The sequence below is a fragment of the Procambarus clarkii genome, chromosome 5, assembly GCF_040958095.1.
Source record: "Procambarus clarkii isolate CNS0578487 chromosome 5, FALCON_Pclarkii_2.0, whole genome shotgun sequence".
In the NCBI taxonomy this organism is placed as follows: domain Eukaryota; kingdom Metazoa; phylum Arthropoda; class Malacostraca; order Decapoda; family Cambaridae; genus Procambarus; species Procambarus clarkii.
The window spans coordinates 27,778,109-27,803,030 of NC_091154.1; the positions used below are offsets into that span (position 1 = coordinate 27,778,109).

The window sequence follows — 24,922 nt, forward strand, 5'->3', positions numbered from 1 at the left end:
GAGAGAGAGAGAGAGAGAGAGAGCGAGAGAGAGAGAGAGAGAGAGAGAGAGAGAGAGAGAGAGAGAGAGAGAGAGAGAGAGAGAGAGAGAGAGAGAGAGAGAGAGAGAGAGAGAGAGAGAGAGAGAGAGCGAGAGAGAGAGAGAGAGAGAGAGAGAGAGAGAGAGAGAGAGAGAGAGAGAGAGAGAGTCTTATATGTGTTCTGAGTGAAGGAGTTGCTGGAGACACTCTGGGTGGCACTCCTCGAACTCAGTAAAGAAGTTCCTGGAGACACTCTGAATGCCTCTCCTCGCATGCAATAATGACCTTATTCATGGCCTCATAAATGCTGCTCCTTATCAAGAATAAAGTCGACTTTACCACAGCAATGGGCCAGTTGTCAGACCCTAGCTGAATGGCGGTGATGTACCCAAGCTCACCAGAGGACGAGATGACGTGGCTGGCCTCTGATCACGCCACCTGGCGACTCCTGATAATAATAAGATAACCACAGGCGAGGTGCGGTTATCACGGCCCGGGTAGACAGGTGAGGTGCGGTTATCACGGCCCGGGTAGACAGGTGAGGTGCGGTTACCACGGCCCGGGTAGACAGGTGAGGTGCGGTTACCACGGCCCGGGTAGACAGGAGAGGTAGATGACATTATTTCAGATGACATTAAGACCGCACAATGACCATTCTCGAAACGTTGTGGAAATTATAAAAAAGTATAATACATTTTACAGTTAGTTTTTGTTCTTTAAGTCAACCTTGAACAAATATAACATTTGGATAAATCCTCTTCCAATCCGGATAAATACTCATCAAATCCGGATAAATTCACTTCCAATTAGGATAAATCTTCTTCCAATTAAACCAAGATGCAGGAGCACTAGTCAGAGCAATACAAGCCCTAAACAAGAAAATAATCAAAATAGAATATGAATTCATATTCAATGAAACAGTAACAATATTATTATTATTGAAAAAACTCAAATGGAGATCTGAGCTGACTTGACCCCTCGTCAAAGCAGAATTCTGTGTTGAGTTTCACTTACGAGATGGAGTATGATGGGAAGCTGCCCTTTCTAGATGTAACAGTCACGGAAAGGCAGGTGGGTACATGAGAATGGAAGTAAGTGCAGAGGGCCTATTGGCCCATACGGTGCCTTGAAGTGGGTTGTATATAGTTGTGCATTAATTGGCTGTTGATTGCTGGTGTTGACTTCTTGATGTGTAGTGCCTCGCTGATGTCGAGCCGCCTGCTATCGCTGTACCTATCAATGATTTCTGTGTTGTTTATTAAAATTTCTCTGATGATGGTCTGGTTGTGAGAAGAGATTATATGTTTCTTGATGGAGCCTTGATGATGGGGTGTGGTGATGGAGGGTAACGGTGCCAGGACGCTACCCAACAAGATCGAGAGGTGGAGACAGAGACGCTGGTAGATAACACCCAACACTCAACCCCTTGACCAAGATCGATCCCGGGGGCGTCGCGGCCCGTCGTCGTCAAGCACACCTGGCCGCCCCCCCCCCCCCGCACAGCTCTCGTGGTCAGCGACCCCTGAGTGGCACCTTCAGTACACCTCTCCTCTCTGCACTGTGTAATCAGCTGTTAAGTCTGTGACGTCATGCGTACGGTAGTATCCAGATCAGCTGATACGTCAGCCCAGCTGTTGTCAGGCAGGAGGCAGCTGTTGTCAGGCTGGAGGCAGCAGTTGTCAGGCTTGAGGCAGCAGTTTTTCAGGCTGGAGGCAGCTGTTGTCAGGCAGGAGGCAGCTGTTGTCAGGCTGGAGGCAGCAGTTGTCAGGCAGGAGGCAGCCGTTGTCAGGCTGGAGGGAGCCGTTGTCAGACTGGAGGCAGCCGTTGTCAGGCTGGAGGCAGCCGTTGTCAGGCTGGAGGCAGCAGTTGTCAGGCTGGAGGCAGCCGTTGTCAGGCTGGAGGCAGCTGTTGTCAGGCTGGAGGCAGCTGTTGTCAGGCTGGAGGCAGCTGTTGTCAGGCTGGAGGCAGCTGTTGTCAGGCTGGAGGCAGCTGTTGTCAGGCTGGAGGGAGCCGTTGTCAGACTGGAGGCAGCCGTTGTCAGGCTGGAGGCAGCCGTTGTCAGGCTGGAGGCAGCCGTTGTCAGGCTGGAGGCAGCCGTTGTCAGGCTGGAGGCAGCTGTTGTCAGGCTGGAGGCAGCTGTTGTCAGGCAGGAGACAGCTGTTTTCAGGCTGGAGGCAGCTGTTGTCAGGCTGGAGTTCGTGTTTACCACGTATGTTTTCATATGTTTACCACGTGCACGTTAGACATAACTTAAGACATCGTACATTTACGATGTTAGACATAACTTACGACATCGTACATGGAGGGTGGAGGACTGTTACTCCTGCAGTAGTCGCTGGTCTCTTAGGTTGTTACTGCTCTCCCACTGTCAGGTGAGCTGACGCCAAGCACCGAACCCGCGTCCCAGTTGTGCTGGGAGATGTTCCGTTACTTGTGAGGTGTTCCGGGACAGGTAAAGAGGTGTTCCGTTACTAGTAAAGAGGGTGTTCCACTACCAGGAGTGATGATCCCGCAGAAGTACATTCCCCATTACGGACAGACACTCTATAATATCTCAGATCATACAAGTCATCCCAAAAAGAAGTACATTCCTTTAATCGTTGCTTCGTTTACTGTCAGTGAAGAGCCAGCTGAGGCGCGGTGTGGTTACACCTTGACGACTGGTTACTGTTGCTGTGTGGCAGTCCTGTTCATTCTGCCTTGATGCTCAGGTGTTGGCAGGCAGGATAATGCTAGATAACACCTCCACCATCCCCCACCACACACACATCCCCCTCACACCCCTTCCCCCCACACACACCCAACTACGAACACAGTCAGAAATGGCCGTGCTTTAGGCTAATAATTGATCCCGGGGGAATGAATATATTTCCCATCATCTGTGTTCTGACTCTTGACCCAAACTTCGCCTCAGTAAGTTAGAAGACGTGGAGCATTGGCCGGTAATCTTGGTCATAACAATCACTTTCGCTCCCTCACACACAAACACACACACACACACACACACACACACACACACACACACACACACACACACACACACACACACACACACACACACACAGTTGAGACAGTGTGAGAGGCGGGACCAAAGAGCCAGAGCTCAACCCCCGCAAGCACAAATAGGTGAGTACATACGAGGATGACCTGTGGCTGAATGGACAGCGCTTGGGATTCGTAATCCAAGGGTCCGGGGGATCAATCCCCGCGGCGATGGCGGAAACAAATCTTTCAGAGTTCAATCTTTCAGGGCAGAGTTTCTTTCACTCTGATGCCCTTGTTCACCTAGCAGTAAATAGGTACCTGGGAGTTAGACAGCTATTACGGGCTGCTTCCTAGGGATGTGAAAAAAATAAAATCAGTTGATTGATCGATATTTGAGAGGCGGGCCGAAAGAGCCAGAGCTCAGCCCCCACCCCAAAGCACAACTGGGTGAATACAACTAGGTGAATACACACAGAATTGTGTAAGGAATCGTTCAGGGCCCTGTATACCACTTATGTCTGACCAATTCTGCAGTATGCAGCTCCAGCCTTGAGTCCATACCTAGCTAAACACAAGACAAAGTTAAAGAAGATTCAGAGGTATACCATCAGACCAGCCCCAGAACCGAGCGGTATGAGCTACGAGGAAAGGCTACGGGAACTAAACCTCCCGTCCCTGAAAGACAGAGGAGTAAGGGGAGACATGACAATCACCTACAATTCTCAGGGGAGTGACAGGAAGGACAAAGACAAACTATTTAACATAGGTGGAAACCGAACAAGGGGACACAAGTGGAAAGTGCGTACCCAAATGAGCCACAGAGACATTAGAAAGTTTTTTTTCAATATCAGAGTAGTTAACAAATGAAATGCATAAGGCTGATGTGGTGGAGGCTGACTCCATACACTGCTTCAAGTGTAAATATGATAGAGCCCAGTAGGCTAAGGAATCTAGATAAGTTGACTGACAGTTAAGAGACAGGACCAAGAAGCCAAAGCTCAACCCCCGCAAGCACAACTAGGTGAATACAACTAGGTGAGTACAAGGTTACCTGGACAAACTACTCAGCGTCAGGGCCACACACAGCGTTATCAGGTCCCTCCCACTATCAACCTTGCCTACTACCCCAGCCTTCCTCCAACCGTCTCTGCGCATCGTCTACTGCGCATCCTCCAGGGTTATGACTTAACCACCAAGGGGTATAAAAGGCCAGACGCGTTCGTGTAACTATCATACTTAACCCGATACTCCGAGCAGCAGACTCTCACACGCCCAGTAACGTCAAGTACTTGACTTACAAGAATTGAAAATCTCCATCAAGACTTCAAGAACAGCATCTGTCACCAAGACTTCTTAAAACTTACCAAGCCATCACCACACAAACCGTCGCTAACACCAGTAAACACTTTCTTCAGAAAGTTTCCTGTGAGCAGATCCCGTTCAGGATGGTGAAGCAACGAGACGTGCTGGAGGCGCCTCACCGTTACCCAGGTGAGTCAGGATGTCCTCATCTTTGCTAGACAAAGACTTACGATCCCATCGTTCCCTCTTCAGAGGGATCGATGATATTTGTTTTATTAACTCATATTTGTGAGTTGACATCTTTACCTTTCTTACAAAGCCAACAAGTCTCTAATCACTAATAATTTCTTTATCTTGACTTTCAATTGTTACCCCAGTGTGTGTGTTCGTAAGCACTCATAAGTCTAAATCGATATTCTTTTTCAAGACATTATAAACAAAAGTTAAAACCGGTTCTTGTAGAATTGTGTTTTATTTTGACGTAAGATCAGAGTACAACAAATACTTTTGTTTCCACAGAATCGATGGAGGACAGACTCCGGTCACACTCAGCCAACAGTACTGCCAGTAGCAGCAGTAACAGCAGCAGCAGCAACAGCAGCAGCAACAGTTGCAGTAACAGTTGCAGTAACAGCAGCAGTTACAGCCACAGCTCAGACGAGGGAGAAGGCTCGTCTCACAAGAGGAAGCATCAACAACACAAGAAGAAGACCAACAACAAACAGATCTTGACCCCACTGAACTACCTACATATATATCGTTAACTACAACTTGTACTAATTAAGCGGAGCTCGTGAATATCACTGTATAATGGGTGTGCTCTCTGGATTTTCTTTCAACCAATCCTCATGTAGGTGACCCGCAGAATACCCTCACAGGTATACCTGTGGTATACCTGAGTAGTATACATATTGTATAAATGAAAAGTAAATTAGCGGTATACCTTATATATTTCTATTGCTAAGTTGTAATTGTGTTGTCTTGTCTTAAAAGCTTTATAGGTTTTGTAATAATTTACATATACATATATAACATTGTGTACTTTTTATAAATAAAGGTTAATGTTGACTAATAACTGTTGATAATTGTACCCAAATGTCAGTTATGGAGTTAAACTTACACATGTTACTTGATAAGTAGCTTTGTAAAGTAACGAAACCACACTTCTTATAAATATGTTATTAGCGGGAGCAACTTCAATAGCGGGTAGGGAGGCTTTAACGTTAGTGTGGTGCACCGTTGCTTCTATTGTAACTTACTAATGGAACACCACTGCTACCATTGTATCTTACCAATGGAACACCACTGCTACCATTGTAACTTAGTAATGGAACACCACTGCTACCATTGTAACTTACTAATGGAACACCACTGCCACCATTGTAACTTACTAATGGAACACCACTGCCACCATTGTAACGTACTAATGGAATACCACTGCCACCATTGTAACTTACTAATGGAACACCACTGCCACCATTGTAGCTTACTAATGGAACACCACTGCCACCATTGTAACTTACTAATGGAACACCACTTCCACCATTGTAACTTACTAATGGAACACCACTTCCACCATTGTAACTTACTAATGGAACACCACTGCCACCATTGTAACTTACCAATGGAACACCACTGCCACCATTGTAACCTTAGCCCCCGTCACCCTTATACTCCTTGGTGTTCGGCCAACAAGTTGTACAAAGGCTTTAACCTGCAGCACATCATGTAATGGCTGACCTCCGCACTCAGTGATGCTGCACGAGGTCTCCTGTGGACACTCACAAGCTTGGCCAAGACGAACAAATCCACAAGGGCCGTGATGAGGGTTCGAACCTACGTCGGAGAGGATCCCAGACGTTCCTGACTGGGTGGCCCCCCGAGCTCATCCGGCTCCTCTCTGGTGATGCTTCCCTCTGTGCGCTTAACAAGAAGGATGGGGATTCAGGTCCTCTTACTGTCAACAACTCTCTCTGAAACCTCGCTGCTTCTCTCGTCCTCTCGAGTTGATAGGACGTCACGAATGCGATGTAGTAATTTGCCCGAACCTAACCTAACATAATTGATAGACCCACGCATAGAAAACGTGAATGGTTGTGAGTCGCTGTGATGTACAGTAGTACATCATATTTTGTCCGATGGAGATTTTGACGTTAAAATGCGATGAGGACATTTGAGAGGACAGTTTGGGTTGTTAAGGCCACCACGAGAATAGTCAGTCAACAAGTGGGTAATTCACTGAAACCAACTCAGCTTGGTCTTGGGTGGTGGAGGTGGCGAAGCGGCTGACAGAACAGCACTAGTGGTCCCGCCTCCGTGCTCTTCATCCACACTTCCATCCTCATTATCCATTCAAATTATCACGTTTGGCGATGTAAAGAAACATTTTTTTGTAAACACGAATTCAGCTCATTATATATTGATAGAATATCCAGCTTACACTGCCGGAGCCAACACCTACTAGGCAACTCCTCACTTTATGCTACATATATACAGTCATGTATACTCTAGTTAAGTTACAGTCCCGCTCCTGTGCCCTGTCAATCCACTACGGGCTCACCATTGCCCGTGTAACTTGGAACTTTTTGTCCCGAGTAGCTGAATCTAAAACAGCAACAAACTCTAGATGCTCTTACGGGCTCACTATAGCCCGTGCTATATGGATACTTCGTTCTGTGTAGCTAAATCTAAAACAACAACAACAATCTAGTTGTTCAGTTGCAACAGAGCCAAATTAGCGGAAGGCAGATGCTCTGCGATGTTGTTAAGGCCACTTAGGACCAGTAACCGGGTTCTGGATGGATTAATCTCTTTTAAGGTATCCGACCCCAAGTCGGTAGTTGGCTTTCAAGAACTGTAGTAGTGCAATGATTAATTAAGGGGGAGAGGGATGAACAATACACGCTTTCCTTCATCAATATATATATATATATATATATATATATATATATATATATATATATATATATATATATATATATATATATATATATATATATATATATGTCGTACCTAGTAGCCAGAAGTCACTTTTCAGCCTACTATTCAAGGCCCGATTTGCCTAATAAGCCAAGTTTTCCTGAATTAATATATTTACTATAATTTTTTTCTTATGAAATGATAAAGCAACCCTTTTCTCTATGTATGAGGTCAATTTTTTTTTATTGGAGTTAAAATTAACGTAGATATATGACCGAACCTAACCAACCCTACCTAACCTAACCTAACCTATATTTATAGGTAAGGTTAGGTTAGGTAGCCAAAAAAAGCTAGGTTAGGTTAGGTTAGGTAGGTTAGGTAGACGAAAAAACATTAATTAATGAAAACTCGGCTTATTAGGCAAATCGGGCCTTGAATAGTAGGCTGAGAAGTGCGTTCTGGCTATTAGGTACGACATATATATATATATATATATATATATATATATATATATATATATATATATATATATATATATATATATATATATATATATATATATATATATATATTATTAAATATGACCGAAAAAGTAAGATTAATAATTCTAACACGAATTTTCTCAATCTTTCGTACATTACGCTTCACTGTTGGAGGTAAATCAAAAATCAATTCTCCAAAATTCATTTTTATTTCTAGTCTGACGCGACACGGGCGCGTTTCGTAAAACTTATTACATTTTCAAAGACTTTAGTTCACAAATACACAACTGAATAGAACTTACGTATCTCCGATTTTATATCTACATTTGAGTGAGGTGGAAGGGGTGATGTGGCATTAACACAAGACAGAACAAAATGTGGTATTAATAGGGTATTAATTTCATCAACACAAGACAGAACAAGAGTATTAATAGGGTATTAATTTCATCAACACAAGACAGAACACGAAACAATGGATATTGAATAGAAGTGTTTGTAGAAAGCCTATTGGTCCATATTTCTTGATGCGTCCATATTTCTTGATAGCATCAAGAAATATGGACCAATAGGCTTTCTACAAACACTTCTATTCAATATCCATTGTTTCGTGTTCTGTCTTGTGTTGATGAAATTAATACCCTATTAATACTCTTGTTCTGTCTTGTGTTGATGAAATTAATACCCTATTAATACCACATTTTGTTCTGTCTTGTGTTAATGCCACATCACCCCTTCCACCTCACTCAAATGTAGATATAAAATCGGAGATACGTAAGTTCTATTCAGTTGTGTATTTGTGAACTAAAGTCTTTGAAAATGTAATAAGTTTTACGAAACGCGCCCGTGTCGCGTCAGACTAGAAATAAAAATGAATTTTGGAGAATTGATTTTTGATTTACCTCCAACAGTGAAGCGTAATGTAGGAAAGATTGAGAAAATTCGTGTTAGAATTATTAATCTTACTTTTTCGGTCATATTTAATAATATATGTCTACAGGAAAGACTGCTACCAAAATATACTAATATATATATATATATATATATATATATATATATATATATATATATATATATATATATATATATATATATATATATATATATATATATATATATATATATATATATATATATATATATTATTAAATATGACCGAAAAAGTAAGATTAATAATTCTAACACGAATTTTCTCAATCTTTCGTACATTACGCTTCACTGTTGGAGGTAAATCAAAAATCACTTCTCCAAAATTCATTTTTATTTCTAGTCTGACGCGACACGGGCGCGTTTCGTAAAACTTATTACATTTTCAAAGACTTCACAAATACACAACTGATTAGAACGTATCTCTGATTTTATATCTACATTTGAGTGAGGTGGGAAGGGTGATGTGGCATTAACACAAGACAGAACAGGAGGGGATATTAATAGGGTATTAAAAGTATCAACACAAGACAGAACAGAAACAATGGGTATTGAATAGAAGTGTTTGTAGAAAGCCTATTGGTCCATATTTCTTGATGCTTCTATATTGGAGCGGAGTCTTGAGGTGGGTAGGATATAGTTGTGCAATAATTGGCTGTTGATTGCTGGTGTTGACTTCTTGATGTGTAGTGCCTCGCAAACGTCAAGCCGCCTGCTATCGCTGTATCTATCGATGATTTCTGTGTTGTTTACTAGGATTTCTCTGGCGATGGTTTGGTTATGGGAAGAGATTATATGTTCCTTAATGGAGCCCTGTTGCTTATGCATCGTTAAACGCCTAGAAAGAGATGTTGTTGTCTTGCCTATATACTGGGTTTTTTGGAGCTTACAGTCCCTAAGTGGGCATTTGAAGGCATAGACGACATTAGTCTCTTTTAAAGCGTTCTGTTTTGTGTCTGGAGAGTTTCTCATGAGTAGGCTGGACGTTTTTCTGGTTTTATAGTAAATCGTCAGTTGTATCCTCTGATTTTTGTCTGTAGGGATAACGTTTCTATTAACAATATCTTTCAGGACCCTTTCCTCCGTTTTATGAGCTGTGGAAAAGAAGTTCCTGTAAAATAGTCTAATAGGGGGTATAGGTGTTGTGTTAGTTGTCTCTTCAGAGGTTGCATGGCTTTTCACTTTCCTTCTTATGATGTCTTCGATGAAACCATTGGAGAAGCCGTTATTGACTAGGACCTGCCTTACCCTACAGAGTTCTTCGTCGACTTGCTTCCATTCTGAGCTGTGGCTGAGAGCACGGTCGACGTATGCGTTAACAACACTCCTCTTGTACCTGTCAGGGCAGTCGCTGTTGGCATTTAGGCACATTCCTATGTTTGTTTCCTTAATGTAGACTGCAGTGTGGAAACCTCCGCCCTTTTCCATGACTGTTACATCTAGAAAAGGCAGCTTCCCATCCTTTTCCGTCTCGTAAGTGAAACGCAGCACGGAACTCTGCTCAAATGCCTCCTTCAGCTTCTGCAGATGTCTGACATCAGGTACCTGTGTAAAAATGTCGTCAACATACCTGCAGTATATGGCCGGTTTCAAGTATATATATATATATATATATATATATATATATATATATATATATATATATATATATATATATATATATATATATATATATATATATATATATATATATATAATATTAAATATGACCGAAAAAGTAAGATTAATAGTTCTAACACGAATTTTCTCGATCTTTCGTACGTTTCTTTTCACTGTTGGTGGTAATTCAAAAATCAATTCTCCAAAATTCATTTTTATTTCTAGTCTAGACTAGACTAGAAATAAGACTAGAAATAAAAATGAATTTTGGAGAATTGATTTTTGAATTACCACCAACAGTGAAAAGAAACGTACGAAAGATCGAGAAAATTCGTGTTAGAACTATTAATCTTACTTTTTCGGTCATATTTAATAATATATGTCTACAGGAAAGACTGCTACCAAAATATACTAATATATATATATATATATATATATATATATATATATATATATATATATATATATATATATATATATATATATATATATATATATATATATATATATATATACGGGGTGTGGTGATGGAGGGTAACGGTGCCAGGACGCTACATAACAAGAGTGAGAGGTGGAGACAGAGACGCTGGTAGATAACACACAACACTCACCCACTTGACCAAGATCGATCCCGGGGGCGTCGCGGCCCGTCGTCGTCAAGCACACCTGGCCCCCCCCCGCACAGCTCTCGTGGTCAGCGACCCCTGAGTGGCACCTTCAGTACACCTCTCCTCTCTGCACTGTGTAATCAGCTGTTGAGTCTGTGACGTCATGCATACGGTAGTATCCGGATCAGCTGATACGTCAGCCCAGCTGTTGTCAGACTGGAGGCAGCCGTTGTCAAGCTGGAGGCAGCTGTTGTCAAGCTGGAAGCAGCTGTTGTCAGGCTGGAGGCAGCTGTTGTCAGGTTGGAGGCAGCTGTTGTCAGACTGGAGGCAGCTGTTGTCAGGCTGGAGGCAGCTGGTGTCAGGCTGGAGGCAGCTGTTGTCAGACTGGAGGCAGCTGTTGTCAGGCTGGAGGCACCTGTTGTCAGGCTGGAGGCAGCTGTTGTCAGACTGGAGGCAGCTGTTGTCAAGCTGGAGGCAGCTGCTGTCAGGCTGGAGGCAGCTGTTGTCAGGCTAGAGGCAGCTGTTGTTAGACTGGAGGCAGCTGTTGTCAGGCTGGAGGTAGCTGTTGTCAAGCTGGAGGCAGCTGTTGTCAGGCTGGAGGCAGCTGTTGTCAGGCTGGAGGCAGCTGTTGTCGGGCTGGAACCAGCAGTTGTCAGGCTGGAGGCAGCTGTTGTCAAGCTGGAGGCTGCTGTTGTCGGGCTGGAGGCAACTGTTGTCAGGCTGGAGGCAGCTGTTGTCAATCTGGAAGCACCAGTTGTCAGGCTGGAGGCAACTGTTGTCTGGCTGGAGGCAGCTGTTGTCAATCTAGAAGCACCTGTTGTCAGGATGGAGGCAACTGTTGTCAGGCTGGAGGCAGCTGTTGTTGGGCTGCAGGCAGCTGTTGTCAGGCTGGAGGCAGCTGTTGTCAGGCTGGAGGCAGCTGTTGTCAGGCTGGAGGCAGCTGTTGTCAGGCTGGAGGCAGCTGTTGTCAGGCTGGAGGCAGCTGTTGTCAGGCTGGAGGCAGCTGTTGTCAGGATGGAGGCAACTGTTGTCAGGCTGGAGGCAGCTGTTGTCAGGCTGGAGGCAGCTGTTGTTGGGCTGCAGGCAGCTGTTGTCAGGCTGGAGGCAGCTGTTGTCAGGCTGGAGGCAGCTGTTGTCAGGCTGGAGGCAGCTGTTGTCAGGCTGGAGGCAACTGTTGTCAGGCTGGAGGCAGCTGTTGTCAGGCTGGAGGCAGCTGTTGTTGGGCTGCAGGCAGCTGTTGTCAGGCTGCAGGCAGCTGTTGTCAGGCTGGAGGCAGCTGTTGTCAGGCTGGAGGCAGCTGTTGTCAGGCTGGAGGCAGCTGTTGTCAGGCTGGAGGCAACTGTTGTCAGGCTGGAGGCAGTTGTTGTCAGGCTGGAGGCAGCTGTTGTTGGGCTGCAGGCAGCTGTTGTCAGGCTGCAGGCAGCTGTTGTCAGGCTGGAGGCAGCTGTTGTCAGACTGGAGGCAGCTGTTGTCAGGCTGGAGGCAGCTGTTGTCAGGCTGGAGGCAGCTGTTGTCAGGCTGGAGGCAGCTGTTGTCAGGCTGGAGGCAGCTGTCCTACAAGCGCGCTCACAACCTCCTTACCAGTTATGTTTCATTATACAGTACACAAAAAAAATTATAATTTGTTTCAGATTTATATTAATATATATTATTTCGTTGTAAATATTTTTTATGTAGAATAACAAATTATGCACGTTAGACATAACTTAAGACATCGTACATTTACGATGTTAGACATAACTTACGACATCGTACATGGAGGGTGGAGGACTGTTACTCCTGCAGTAGTCGCTGGTCTCCTAGGTTGTTACTGCTCTCCCACTGTCAGGTGAGCTGACGCCAAGCACCGAACCCCCGTCCCACTTGTGCTGGGAGATGTTCCGTTACTTGTGAGGTGTTCCGGGACAGGTAAAGAGGTGTTCCGTTACTAGTAAAGAGGGTGTTCCACTACCAGGAGTGATGATCCCGCAGAAGTACATTCCACATTACGGACAGACACTCTATAATATCTCAGATCATACAAGTCATTCCAAAAAGAAGTACATTCCTTCAATCGTTGCTTCGTTTACTGTCAGTGTAGAGCCAGCTGAGGCGCGGTGTGGTTACACCTTGACGACTGGTTACTGTTGCTGTGTGGCAGTCCTGTTCATTCTGCTTTGATGCTCAGGTGTTGGCAGGCGGGATAATGCTAGATAACACCTCCCCCTTCCCCCACCACACACACACATCCCCCTCACACCACTCCCCCCCCCCCCACACACACACCCAACTCCGAACACAGTCAGAAATGGTCGTGCTTTAGGCTAATAATTGATCCCAGGTGAATGAATATATTACCCATCATCTGTGTTCTGACTCTTGACCCAGACTTCGCCTCCGTAAGTTAGAAGACGTGGAGCATTGGCCGGTAATCTTGGTGATAACAATCACTTTCGCTCCCTCACACACACACACACACACACACACACACACACACACACACACACACACACACACACACACACACACACACACACACACACACACACACACACACACACAGTTGAGACAGTGTGAGAGGTGACTGTTGAGAGGCGGGACCAAAGAGTCAGAGCTCAACCTCCGCAAGCACAATTAGGTGAGTACATACGAGGGTGACCTGTGGCTGAATAGACAGCGCCTGGTATTCGTAATCCAAGGGTCCGGGAATCAATCCCGGGCGATAGCGGAAATAAATGTTTCAGAGTTCAATCTTTTAGGGCAGAGTTTCTTTCACTCTGATGCCCTTGTTCACCTAGCAGTAAATAGGTACCTGGGAGTTAGACAGCAGTTGCAGGCTGCTTCCTGGGGATGTCTGAAAAAAATAAAATCAGTTGATTCATTGATATTTGAGAGGCGGGCCGAAAGAGCCAGAGCTCAGCCCCCACCCCCAAATCACAATTGGGTGAATACAACTAGGTGAATATACACAGAATTGTGTAAGGAATCATTCAGGACCTTGTATACCACTTATGTCTGACCAATCCTGCAGTATGCATCTCCAACCTGGAGTCCCATCTAGCTAAACACAAGACAAAGTTAGAGAAGATTCAGAGGTATACCATCAGACCAGCCCCAGAACCGGGCAGTATGAGCTACGAGGAAAGGCTACGGGAACTAAATCTCCCGTCCCTGGAAGACAGAAGAGTAAGGGGAGACATGATAACCACCTACAATTCTCAGGGGAGTGACAGGAAGGACAAAGACAAACTATTTAGCATAGGTGGAACACGAACAAGAGGACACAAGTGGAAAGTGCGTACCCAAATGAGCCACAGAGACATTAGAAAGATTTTTTCAATATCAGAGTAGTTAACAAATGGAATGCATAAGTCTGATGTGGTGGAGGCTGACTCCATACACTGTTTCAAATGTAGATATTATAGAACCCAGTAACATCAGAAATCTGTACATCAGTTGATTGACAGTTGAGAGGCGGGACCGAAGAGCCAGAGCTCAACCCCCGCAAGCACAATTAGGGAAGTACACAACCACACACACACAGACCCGCACACACACACACACACGCACACACACACACACACACACGCACACACACACACACACACACACACACGCACACACACACACACACACACACACACACACACACACACACACACACACACACACACACACACACACACACACACACACACACACACACACACACACAAGGTCACCAGGACAAACTACTCAGCGTCAGGGCCACACAGGGCGTTATCAGGTCCCTCCCACTATCAACCTTGCCTACTACCCCAGTCTTCCTCCAAGCGTCTCTGCGCATCGTCTACTGCGCATCCTCCAGGGTTATGATCTAACCACCAAGGGGTATAAAAGACCAGACGTGTTCGTGTAGCTATCATACTTAACCCGATACTCCGAGCAGCAGACTCTCACACGCCCAGTAACGTCAAGTACTTGACTTACAAGAATTGAAAATCTCCACCAAGACTTCAAGAGCAGCATCTGTCACCAAGACGGCCAACTTACCAAGCCATCACCACACAAACCGCCGCTAACACCAGTAAACACTTTCCTCTGAAAGTTTCCTGTGAGCAGATCCCGGTCAGGATGGTGAAGCAACGAGACGTGCTGGAGGCGCCTCACCGTTACCCAGGTGAGTCAGGATGTCCTCATCTTTGCTAGACAAAGACTTACGATCCCATCGTACCCTCTTCAGAGAGGATCGGATCGTAAGTCCTGCTTGTCGAAGGTGGTTGTAGCTGCAGTGTTTTGTAAGTTATATGGATATTCGCATCATTTGTTATTCATATATGCCTAGAGATACATGCAAGTGTATCGACGCACTCATGTATACTATGCATCCATGTACACATGGTTGTAGGTGATACGTGCACATTTTACACACTCGGGTCACATATTACTATTAAATAGCATTTATGTAATATTCCATATTTGTGAGTTAACATCTTTACCTTTCTTACAAAGCCAACAAGTCTCTAATCACTAATACTTTCTTTATCTTGATTTTCAATTGTTGCCCCAGTGTGTGTGTTCGTAAGCACACATAAGTCTAAATCGATATTCTTTTTCAAGACATTATAAACCAAAGTTAAAACCAGTTCTTGTAGAATTGTGTGTTATTTTGACGTAAGATCAGAGTACAACAAATACTTTTGTTTCCACAGAATCGATGGAGGACAGACTCCGGTCACACTCAGCCAACAGTACTGCCAGTAGCAGCAGCAGCAGTTACAGCAGCAGCAGTAACAGCAGCAGTTACAGCCACAGCTCAGACGAGGGAGAAGGCTCGTCTCACAAGAGGAAGCATCAACAACACAAGAAGAAGACCAACAACAAACAGATCTTGACCCCACTGAACTACCTACATATATATCGTTAACTACAACTTGTACTAATTAAGCGGAGCTCGTGAATATCACTGTATAATGGGTGTGCTCTCTGGATTTTCTTTCAACCAATCCTCATGTAGGTGACCCGCAGAATACCCTCACAGGTATACCTGTGGTATACCTGAGTAGTATACATATTGTATAAATGAAAAGTAAATTAGCGGTATGCCTTTTATATTTCTATTGCTAGGTGGTAATTGTGTTGCGTTGTCTTAAAAGCTTAATAGGTTTTGTAATCATTTACATATACATATATAATATTGTGTACTTTTATATAAATAAAGGTTAATGTTGACTAATAACTGTTGATAATTGTACCCAAATGTCAGTTATGGAGTTAAACTTACACATGTTACTTGATACGTAGCTTTGTAAAGTAACGAAACCACACTTTTTATAAATATGTTATTAGCGGGAGCAATTTCAATAGCGGGTAGGGAGGCTTTACCGTTAGTGTAGTGCACCGTTGCTTCTATTGTAACTTACTAATGGAACACCACTGCTACGATTGTAACTTACCAATGGAACACCACTTCCACCATTGTAACTTACTAATGGAACACCACTGCTACCATTGTAACTTACCAATGGAACACCACTGCCACCATTGTAACTTACCAATGGAACACCACTTCCACCATTGTAACTTACTGATGGAACACCACTGCTACCATTGTAACTTACCAATGGAACACCACTGCCACCATTGTAACTTACCAATGGAACACCACTTCCACCATTGTAACTTACTAATGGAACACCACTGCTACCATTGTAACTTACCAATGGAACACCACTGCCACCATTGTAACTTACCAATGGAACACCACTTCCACCATTGTAACTTACTAATGGAACACCACTGCTACCATTGTAACTTACCAATGGAACACCACTGCCACCATTGTAACTTACCAATGGAATACCACTGCCACCATTGTAACTTACTAATGGAACACCACTCTACCATTTTAACTTAGCAATGGAACACCACTGCCACCATTGTAACCTTAGCCCCCGTCACCCTTGCACTCCTTGGTGTTCGGCCAACAAGTTGTACAAAGGCTTTAACCTGCAGCACATCATGTAATGGCTGACCTCCGCACTCAGTGATGCTACACGAGGTCTCCTGTGGACACTCACAAGCTTGGCCAAGACGAACAAATCAACAAGGGCTCACCATTGCCCGTGTAACTTGGAACTTTTTTTTTTTATATATATATACAAGAATTGGTACATTGTTGTACATTCTTTCACAAGTTACATTCTTTGTTCCGAGCAGCTGAATCTAAAACAGCAACAAACTCTAGATGCTCTTACGGGCTCACTATAGCCCGTGCTATATGGATACTTCGTTCTGTGTAGCTAAATCTAAAACAACAACAACAACAATTTAGTTGTTCAGTTGCAACAGAGCCAAATTAGCGGAAGGAAGATGCTCTACGATGTTGTTAAGGCCACTTAGGACCAGTAACCGGGTTCTGGATGGATTAATCTCTTTTAAGGTATCCGACCCCAAGTCGGTAGTTGGCTTTCAAGAATTGTAGTAGTGCAATGGGGGAGAGGGATGAACAATACACGCTTTCATTCATCAATATATATATATATATATATATATATATATATATATATATATATATATATATATATATATATTTATATATGGAAGTCTTCTCATTGATATTAATCACAATAGTGTGATTTCTCGGGAGGGTGTGGTGTTGGAGGTACAGGGTGTGGTGTTCGAGGTACAGGGTGTGGTGTTGGAGGTACAGGGTGTGGTGTTGGAGGTACGGGGTGTGGTGTTGGAGGTACGGGGTGTGGTGTTGGAGGTACGGGGTGTGGTGTTGGAGGTACGGGGTGTGGTGTTGGAGGTACGGGGTGTGGTGTTGGAGGTACGTGGTGTGGTGTTGGAGGTACGGGGTGTGGTGTTGGAGGTACGGGGTGTGGTGTTGGAGGTACAGGTTGTGGTGTTGGAGGTACGGGGTGTGGTGTTGGAGGTACAGGGTGTGGTGTTGGAGGTACGGGGTGTGGTGTTGGAGGTACAGGGTGTGGTGTTGGAGGTACAGGGTGTGGTGTTGGAGGTACAGGGTGTGGTGTTGGAGGTACAGGGTGTGGTGTTGGAGGTACAGGGTGTGGTGTTGGAGGTACAGGGTGTGGTGTTGGAGGTACGGGGTATGGTGTTGGAGGTACGGGGTGTGGTGTTGGAGGTACGGGGTGTGGTGTTGGAGGGTAACGTTGCCAGGACGCTACACAACAAGAGTGAGAGGTGGAGACAGAGACGCTGGTAGATAACACCCAACACTCACCCCCTTGAACAAGATCGATCCCGGGGGCGTCGCGGCCCATCGGCATCAAGCACACCTGGCCGCCCCCCCCCCCCGCACAGTTCTCGTGGTCAGCGACCCCTGAGTGGCACCTTCAGTACACCTCTCCTCTCTGCAGTGTGTAATCAGCTGTTGAGTCTGTGACGTCATGCGTTCGGTAGTATCCTGATCAGCTGATACGTCAGCCCAGCTGTTGTCAGGCAGGAGGCAGCTGTTGTTAAGCTGGAGGCAGCTGTTGTCAGGCTGGAGGCAGCTGTTGTCAGGCTGGAGGCAGCTGTTGTCAGGCTGGAGGCAGCTGTTGTCAGGCTGGAGGCAGCTGTTGTCAGGCTGGAGGCAGCTGTTGTCAGGCTGAAGGCAGCTGTTGTCAGGCTTGAGGCAGCTGTTGTCAGGCTGGAGTTTGTGTTTACCACGTATGTTTTCATATGTTTACCACGTGCACGTTAAACATAACTTACGACATCGTACATGGAGGGTGGAGGACTGTTACTCTTGCAGTAGTCGCTGGTCTCTTAGGTTGTTACTGCTCTCCCACTGTCAGGTGAGCTGACGCCAAGCACCGAACCCGCGTCCCACTTGTGCTGGGAGATGTTCCGTTACTTGTAAGGTGTTCCGGGACAGGTAAAGAGGTGTTCTGTTGCTAGTAAAGAGGGTGTTCCACTACCAGGAGTGATGATCCCGCAGAAGTACATTCCCCATTACGGACAGACACTCTATAATATCTCAGATCATACAAGTCATTCCAAAAAGAAGTACATTCCTTTAATCGTTGCTTCGTTTACTGTCAGTGAAGAGCCAGCTGAGGCGCGGTGTGGTTACACCTGGACGACTGGTTACTGTTGCTGTGTGACAGTCCTGTTCATTCTGCCTTGATGCTCTTGTGATGGCAGGCGGGATAATGCTAGATAACACCTCCCCCTTCCCCCACCACACACACACATCCCCCTCCCACACCCCTCCCCCCCCCACACACACCCCCCCACACACACACCCAACTCCGAACACAGTCAGAAATGGCCGTGCTTTAGGCTAATAATTGATCCCGGGGGAATGAATATATTTCCCATCGTCTGTGTTCTGACTCTTGACCCAAACTTCGCCTCTGTAAGCTAGAAGACGTGGAGCATTGACCGGTAATCTTGGTGATAACAATCACTTTCACTCCCTCACACACACACACACACACACACACACACACACACACACACACACACACACACACACACACACACACACACACACACACACACACACACACACACACACACACACACACACATGCACACAGTTATGAGGAAAGGCTGCGGGAAATGCACCTTATGACACTGGAAGACAGAAGAGTAACGGGACACATGATCACAACCTATAAAATCCTCAGGGGAATCGACCGGGGTAAACAAGGATTATTCAACACTGGTGGGACGCGAACAAGGGGACACAGGTGGAAACTGAGTGCCCACATGAGCCACAGAGTCGTTAGAAGGAACTTTTTCAGTGTCAGCGTAGTTGACGGATGGAATGCATTAGGCAGTGATGTGGTGGAGGCTGACTCCATACACAGTTTTAAATGTAGATATGATAGAGCCCAGTAGGCTCAGAAATCTGTACACCAGTTGATTGACAGTTGAGAGGCGGGACCAAAGAGCCAAAGCTCAACCCCCGCAAGCACAAATAGGTGAGTACAAATACGTGAGTACACACACACACAAAGGGGACCTGTGGCTGAATGGACAGCGCTTGGGATTCGTAATCCAAGGGTCCGGGATCAATCCCCGGCGATGGCGGAAACAAACATTCAGAGTTCAATCTTTCAGGGCAGAGTTCTTTCATCCTGATGCACTTGTTCACCTAGCAGTAAATAGGTACCTGGGAGTTAGACAGCTGTTACAGGCTGCTTCCTGGGGATGTGTGAAAAAAAAATCATTTGAATGACATTTGAGAGGCGGCCGAAAGAGCCAGAGCTCAACCCTCACCCCCCAAGCACAACTGGGTGAATACAACTAGGTGAATACACACAGAATTGTGTAAGGAATCGTTCAGGACCTTGTATACCATTTAAGTCTGACTAATCCTGGAGTATGCAGCTCCAACCTGGAGTCCATACCCAGCTAAACACAAGACAAAGTTAGAGAAGATTCAGAGGTATACCATCAGACTAGCCCCAGAACCGAGCGGTATGAGCTCCGAGGAAAGGCTACGGGAACTAAACCTCCCGTCCCTGGAAGACAGAAGTGTAAGGGGAGATATGAGAACCACCTACAATTCTCAGGGGAGTGACAGGGTGGACAAAGACAAACTGTTTAACATAGGTGGAACACGAACAAGGGGACACAAGTGAAAAGTGCGCACCCAAATGAGCCACAGAGACATTAGAAAGATTTTTTCAATGTCAGAGTAGTTAATAAATGGAATGCATAAGGCAGTGATGTGGTGAAGGCTGACTCCATACACTGTTTCCAGTGTATATATGATAGAGCCCAGTAGGCTGAGGAATCTGTACATCAGTTGACTGACAGTTGAGAGACGGGACCAAGGAGCCAAAGCTCAACCCCCCGCAAGCACAACTAGGTAAATACAACTAGGTGAATACAAGGTCACCGGGACAAATTACTCAGCGTCATGGCCACACAGGGCGTTATCAGGTCCCTCCCACTATCAACCTTGCTTACTACCCCAGCCTTCCTCCAAGCGTTTCTGCGCATCGTCTACTGCGCATCCTCCAGGGTTATGATCTAACCACCAAGGGGTATAAAAGACCAGACGCGTTCGTGTAACTATCATACTTAACCCGATACTCCGAGCAGCAGACTCACACGCCCAGTAACGTTTAGTACTTGACTTACAAGAATTGAAAATCTCCATCAAGACTTCAAGAGCAGCATCTGTCACCAAGACCAGCCAACTTACCAAGCCATCACCACACAAACCGCCGCTAACACCAGTAAACACTTTCTTCTGAAAGTTTCCTGTGAGCAGATCCCGGTCAGGATGGTGAAACAACGAGACGTGCTGGAGGCGCCTCACCGTTACCCAGGTGAGTCAGGATGTCCTCATCTTTGCTAGACAAAGACTTACGATCCCATCGTTCCCTCTTCAGAGAGGATCGGATCGTAAGTCCTGCCTGCCGAGGGTGGTTGTAGCTGCAGTGTTTTGTAAGTTATGTGGATATTCGCATCATTTATCAATCATATATGCCTAGAGATACATGCAAGTGTATCGACGCACTCATGTATACTATGCATCCATGTACACATGGTTGTAGGTGATACGTGCACATTTTACACACGCGGGTCACATATTACTATTAAATAGCATTTATGTAATATTCCATATTTGTGAGTTAACATCTCTATCTTTCTTACAAAGCCGACAAGTCTCTAATCACTAATACTTTCTTTATCTTGATTTTCAATTGTTGCCCCAGTGTGTGTGTTCGTAAGCACACATAAGTCTAAATCGATATTCTTTTTCAAGACATTATAAACCAAAGTTAAAACCAGTTCTTGTAGAATTGTGTGTTATTTTGACGTAAGATCAGAGTACAACAAATACTTTTGTTTCCACAGAATCGATGGAGGACAGACTCCGGTCACACTCAGCCAACAGTACTGCCAGTAGCAGCAGCAGTTACAGCAGCAGCAGCAGCAACTGCAGCAGCAGCAACAGCAGCAGCAGTAACAGCAGCAGTTACAGCCACAGCTCAGACGAGGGAGAAGGCTCGTCTCACAAGAGGAAGCATCAACAACACAAGAAGAAGACCAACAACAAACAGATCTTGACCCCACTGAACTACCTACATATATATCGTTAACTACAACTTGTACTAATTAAGCGGAGCTCGTGAATATCACTGTATAATGGGTGTGCTCTCTGGATTTTCTTTCAACCAATCCTCATGTAGGTGACCCGCAGAATACCCTCACAGGTATACCTGTGGTATACCTGAGTAGTATACATATTGTATAAATGAAAAGTAAATTAGCGGTATACCTTTTATATTTCTATTGCTAAGTTGTAATTGTGTTGTGTTGTTTTAAAAGCTTAATAGGTTTTGTAATAATTTACATATACATATATAATATTGTGTACTTTTATATAAATAAAGGTTAATGTTGACTAATAACTGTTGATAATTGTACCCAAATGTCAGTTATGGAGTTAAACTTACACATGTTACTTGATACGTAGCTTTGTAAAGTAACGAAACCACACTTTTTATAAATATGTTATTAGCGGGAGCAATTTCAATAGCGGGTAGGGAGGGTTTACCGTTAGTGTAGTGCACCGTTGCTTCTATTGTAACTTACTAATGGAACACCACTGCTACGATTGTAACTTACCAATGGAACACCACTTCCACCATTGTAACTTACTAATGGAACACCACTGCTACCATTGTAACTTACCAATGGAACACCACTGCCACCATTGTAACTTACCAATGGAACACCACTTCCACCATTGTAACTTACTGATGGAACACCACTGCTACCATTGTAACTTACCAATGGAACACTACTGCCACCATTGTAACTTACCAATGGAACACCACTTCCACCATTGTAACTTACTAATGGAACACCACTGCTACCATTGTAACTTACCAATGGAACACCACTGCCACCATTGTAACTTACCAATGGAACACCCCTTCCACCATTGTAACTTACTAATGGAACACCACTGCTACCATTGTAACTTACCAATGGAACACCACTGCCACCATTGTAACTTACCAATGGAATACCACTGCCACCATTGTAACTTACTAATGGAACACCACTCTACCATTTTAACTTAGCAATGGAACACCACTGCCACCATTGTAACCTTAGCCCCCGTCACCCTTGCACTCCTTGGTGTTCGGCCAACAAGTTGTACAAAGGCTTTAACCTGCAGCACATCATGTAATGGCTGACCTCTGCACTCAGTGATGCTACACGAGGTCTCCTGTGGACACTCACAAGCTTGGCCAAGACGAACAAATCCACTACGGCTCACCATTGCCCGTGTAACTTGGAACTTTTTTTTTTTTTATATATATACAAGAATTGGTACATTGTTGTACATTCTTTCACAAGTTACATTCTTTGTTCCGAGCAGCTGAATCTAAAACAGCAACAAACTCTAGATGCTCTTACGGGCTCACTATAGCCCGTGCTATATGGATACTTCGTTCTGTGTAGCTAAATCTAAAACAACAACAACAACAATTTAGTTGTTCAGTTGCAACAGAGCCAAATTAGCGGAAGGAAGATGCTCTACGATGTTGTTAAGGCCACTTAGGACCAGTAACCGGGTTCTGGATGGATTAATCTCTTTTAAGGTATCCGACCCCAAGTCGGTAGTTGGCTTTCAAGAATTGTAGTAGTGCAATGGGGGAGAGGGATGAACAATACACGCTTTCATTCATCAATATATATATATATATATATATATATATATATATATATATATATATATATATATATATATATATATATATATATATATATATATATATATATATATATATTTATATATGGAAGTCTTCTCATTGATATTAATCACAATAGTGTGATTTCTCGGGAGGGTGTGGTGTTGGAGGTACAGGGTGTGGTGTTCGAGGTACAGGGTGTGGTGTTGGAGGTACAGGGTGTGGTGTTGGAGGTACGGGGTGTGGTGTTGGAGGTACGGGGTGTGGTGTTGGAGGTACGGGGTGTGGTGTTGGAGGTACGGGGTGTGGTGTTGGAGGTACGGGGTGTGGTGTTGGAGGTACGTGGTGTGGTGTTGGAGGTACGGGGTGTGGTGTTGGAGGTACGGGGTGTGGTGTTGGAGGTACAGGTTGTGGTGTTGGAGGTACGGGGTGTGGTGTTGGAGGTACAGGGTGTGGTGTTGGAGGTACGGGGTGTGGTGTTGGAGGTACAGGGTGTGGTGTTGGAGGTACAGGGTGTGGTGTTGGAGGTACAGGGTGTGGTGTTGGAGGTACAGGGTGTGGTGTTGGAGGTACAGGGTGTGGTGTTGGAGGTACAGGGTGTGGTGTTGGAGGTACGGGGTATGGTGTTGGAGGTACGGGGTGTGGTGTTGGAGGTACGGGGTGTGGTGTTGGAGGGTAACGTTGCCAGGACGCTACACAACAAGAGTGAGAGGTGGAGACAGAGACGCTGGTAGATAACACCCAACACTCACCCCCTTGACCAAGATCGATCCCGGGGGCGTCGCGGCCCATCGGCATCAAGCACACCTGGCCGCCCCCCCCCCCCCCGCACAGTTCTCGTGGTCAGCGACCCCTGAGTGGCACCTTCAGTACACCTCTCCTCTCTGCAGTGTGTAATCAGCTGTTGAGTCTGTGACGTCATGCGTTCGGTAGTATCCTGATCAGCTGATACGTCAGCCCAGCTGTTGTCAGGCAGGAGGCAGCTGTTGTTAAGCTGGAGGCAGCTGTTGTCAGGCTGGAGGCAGCTGTTGTCAGGCTGGAGGCAGCTGTTGTCAGGCTGGAGGCAGCTGTTGTCAGGCTGGAGGCAGCTGTTGTCAGGCTGGAGGCAGCTGTTGTCAGGCTGAAGGCAGCTGTTGTCAGGCTGGAGGCAGCTGTTGTCAGGCTGGAGTTTGTGTTTACCACGTATGTTTTCATATGTTTACCACGTGCACGTTAAACATAACTTACGACATCGTACATGGAGGGTGGAGGACTGTTACTCTTGCAGTAGTCGCTGGTCTCTTAGGTTGTTACTGCTCTCCCACTGTCAGGTGAGCTGACGCCAAGCACCGAACCCGCGTCCCACTTGTGCTGGGAGATGTTCCGTTACTTGTAAGGTGTTCCGGGACAGGTAAAGAGGTGTTCTGTTGCTAGTAAAGAGGGTGTTCCACTACCAGGAGTGATGATCCC

At 45.2% G+C, this 24,922-nt stretch overlaps 1 protein-coding gene and 2 long non-coding RNA genes across 3 annotated transcripts; all 3 read left to right on the forward strand.

Moving 5' to 3' along the window:
* Nucleotides 1-4,168: 4,168 nt before the first annotated feature.
* Nucleotides 4,169-5,381, forward strand: LOC138352383 (uncharacterized). The gene is made up of 2 exons (XR_011222791.1): nucleotides 4,169-4,495; nucleotides 4,826-5,381. It is a non-coding gene; the product is annotated as an uncharacterized lncRNA (long non-coding RNA).
* A 9,302-nt stretch (nucleotides 5,382-14,683) lies between these two features.
* Nucleotides 14,684-15,780, forward strand: LOC138352384 (uncharacterized). The gene is made up of 2 exons (XR_011222792.1): nucleotides 14,684-14,976; nucleotides 15,509-15,780. It is a non-coding gene; the product is annotated as an uncharacterized lncRNA (long non-coding RNA).
* Nucleotides 15,781-20,822: 5,042 nt separating this feature from the next.
* On the forward strand, nucleotides 20,823-21,925 carry LOC138352385 (transmembrane protein 40-like). Its single transcript, XM_069304867.1, has 2 exons — nucleotides 20,823-21,091; nucleotides 21,624-21,925. Exons 1-2 carry the CDS (start codon nucleotides 21,046-21,048, stop codon nucleotides 21,866-21,868), a joined length of 291 nt encoding a protein of 96 aa, XP_069160968.1. The 5' UTR covers nucleotides 20,823-21,045; the 3' UTR covers nucleotides 21,869-21,925.
* Nucleotides 21,926-24,922: the final 2,997 nt, after the last annotated feature.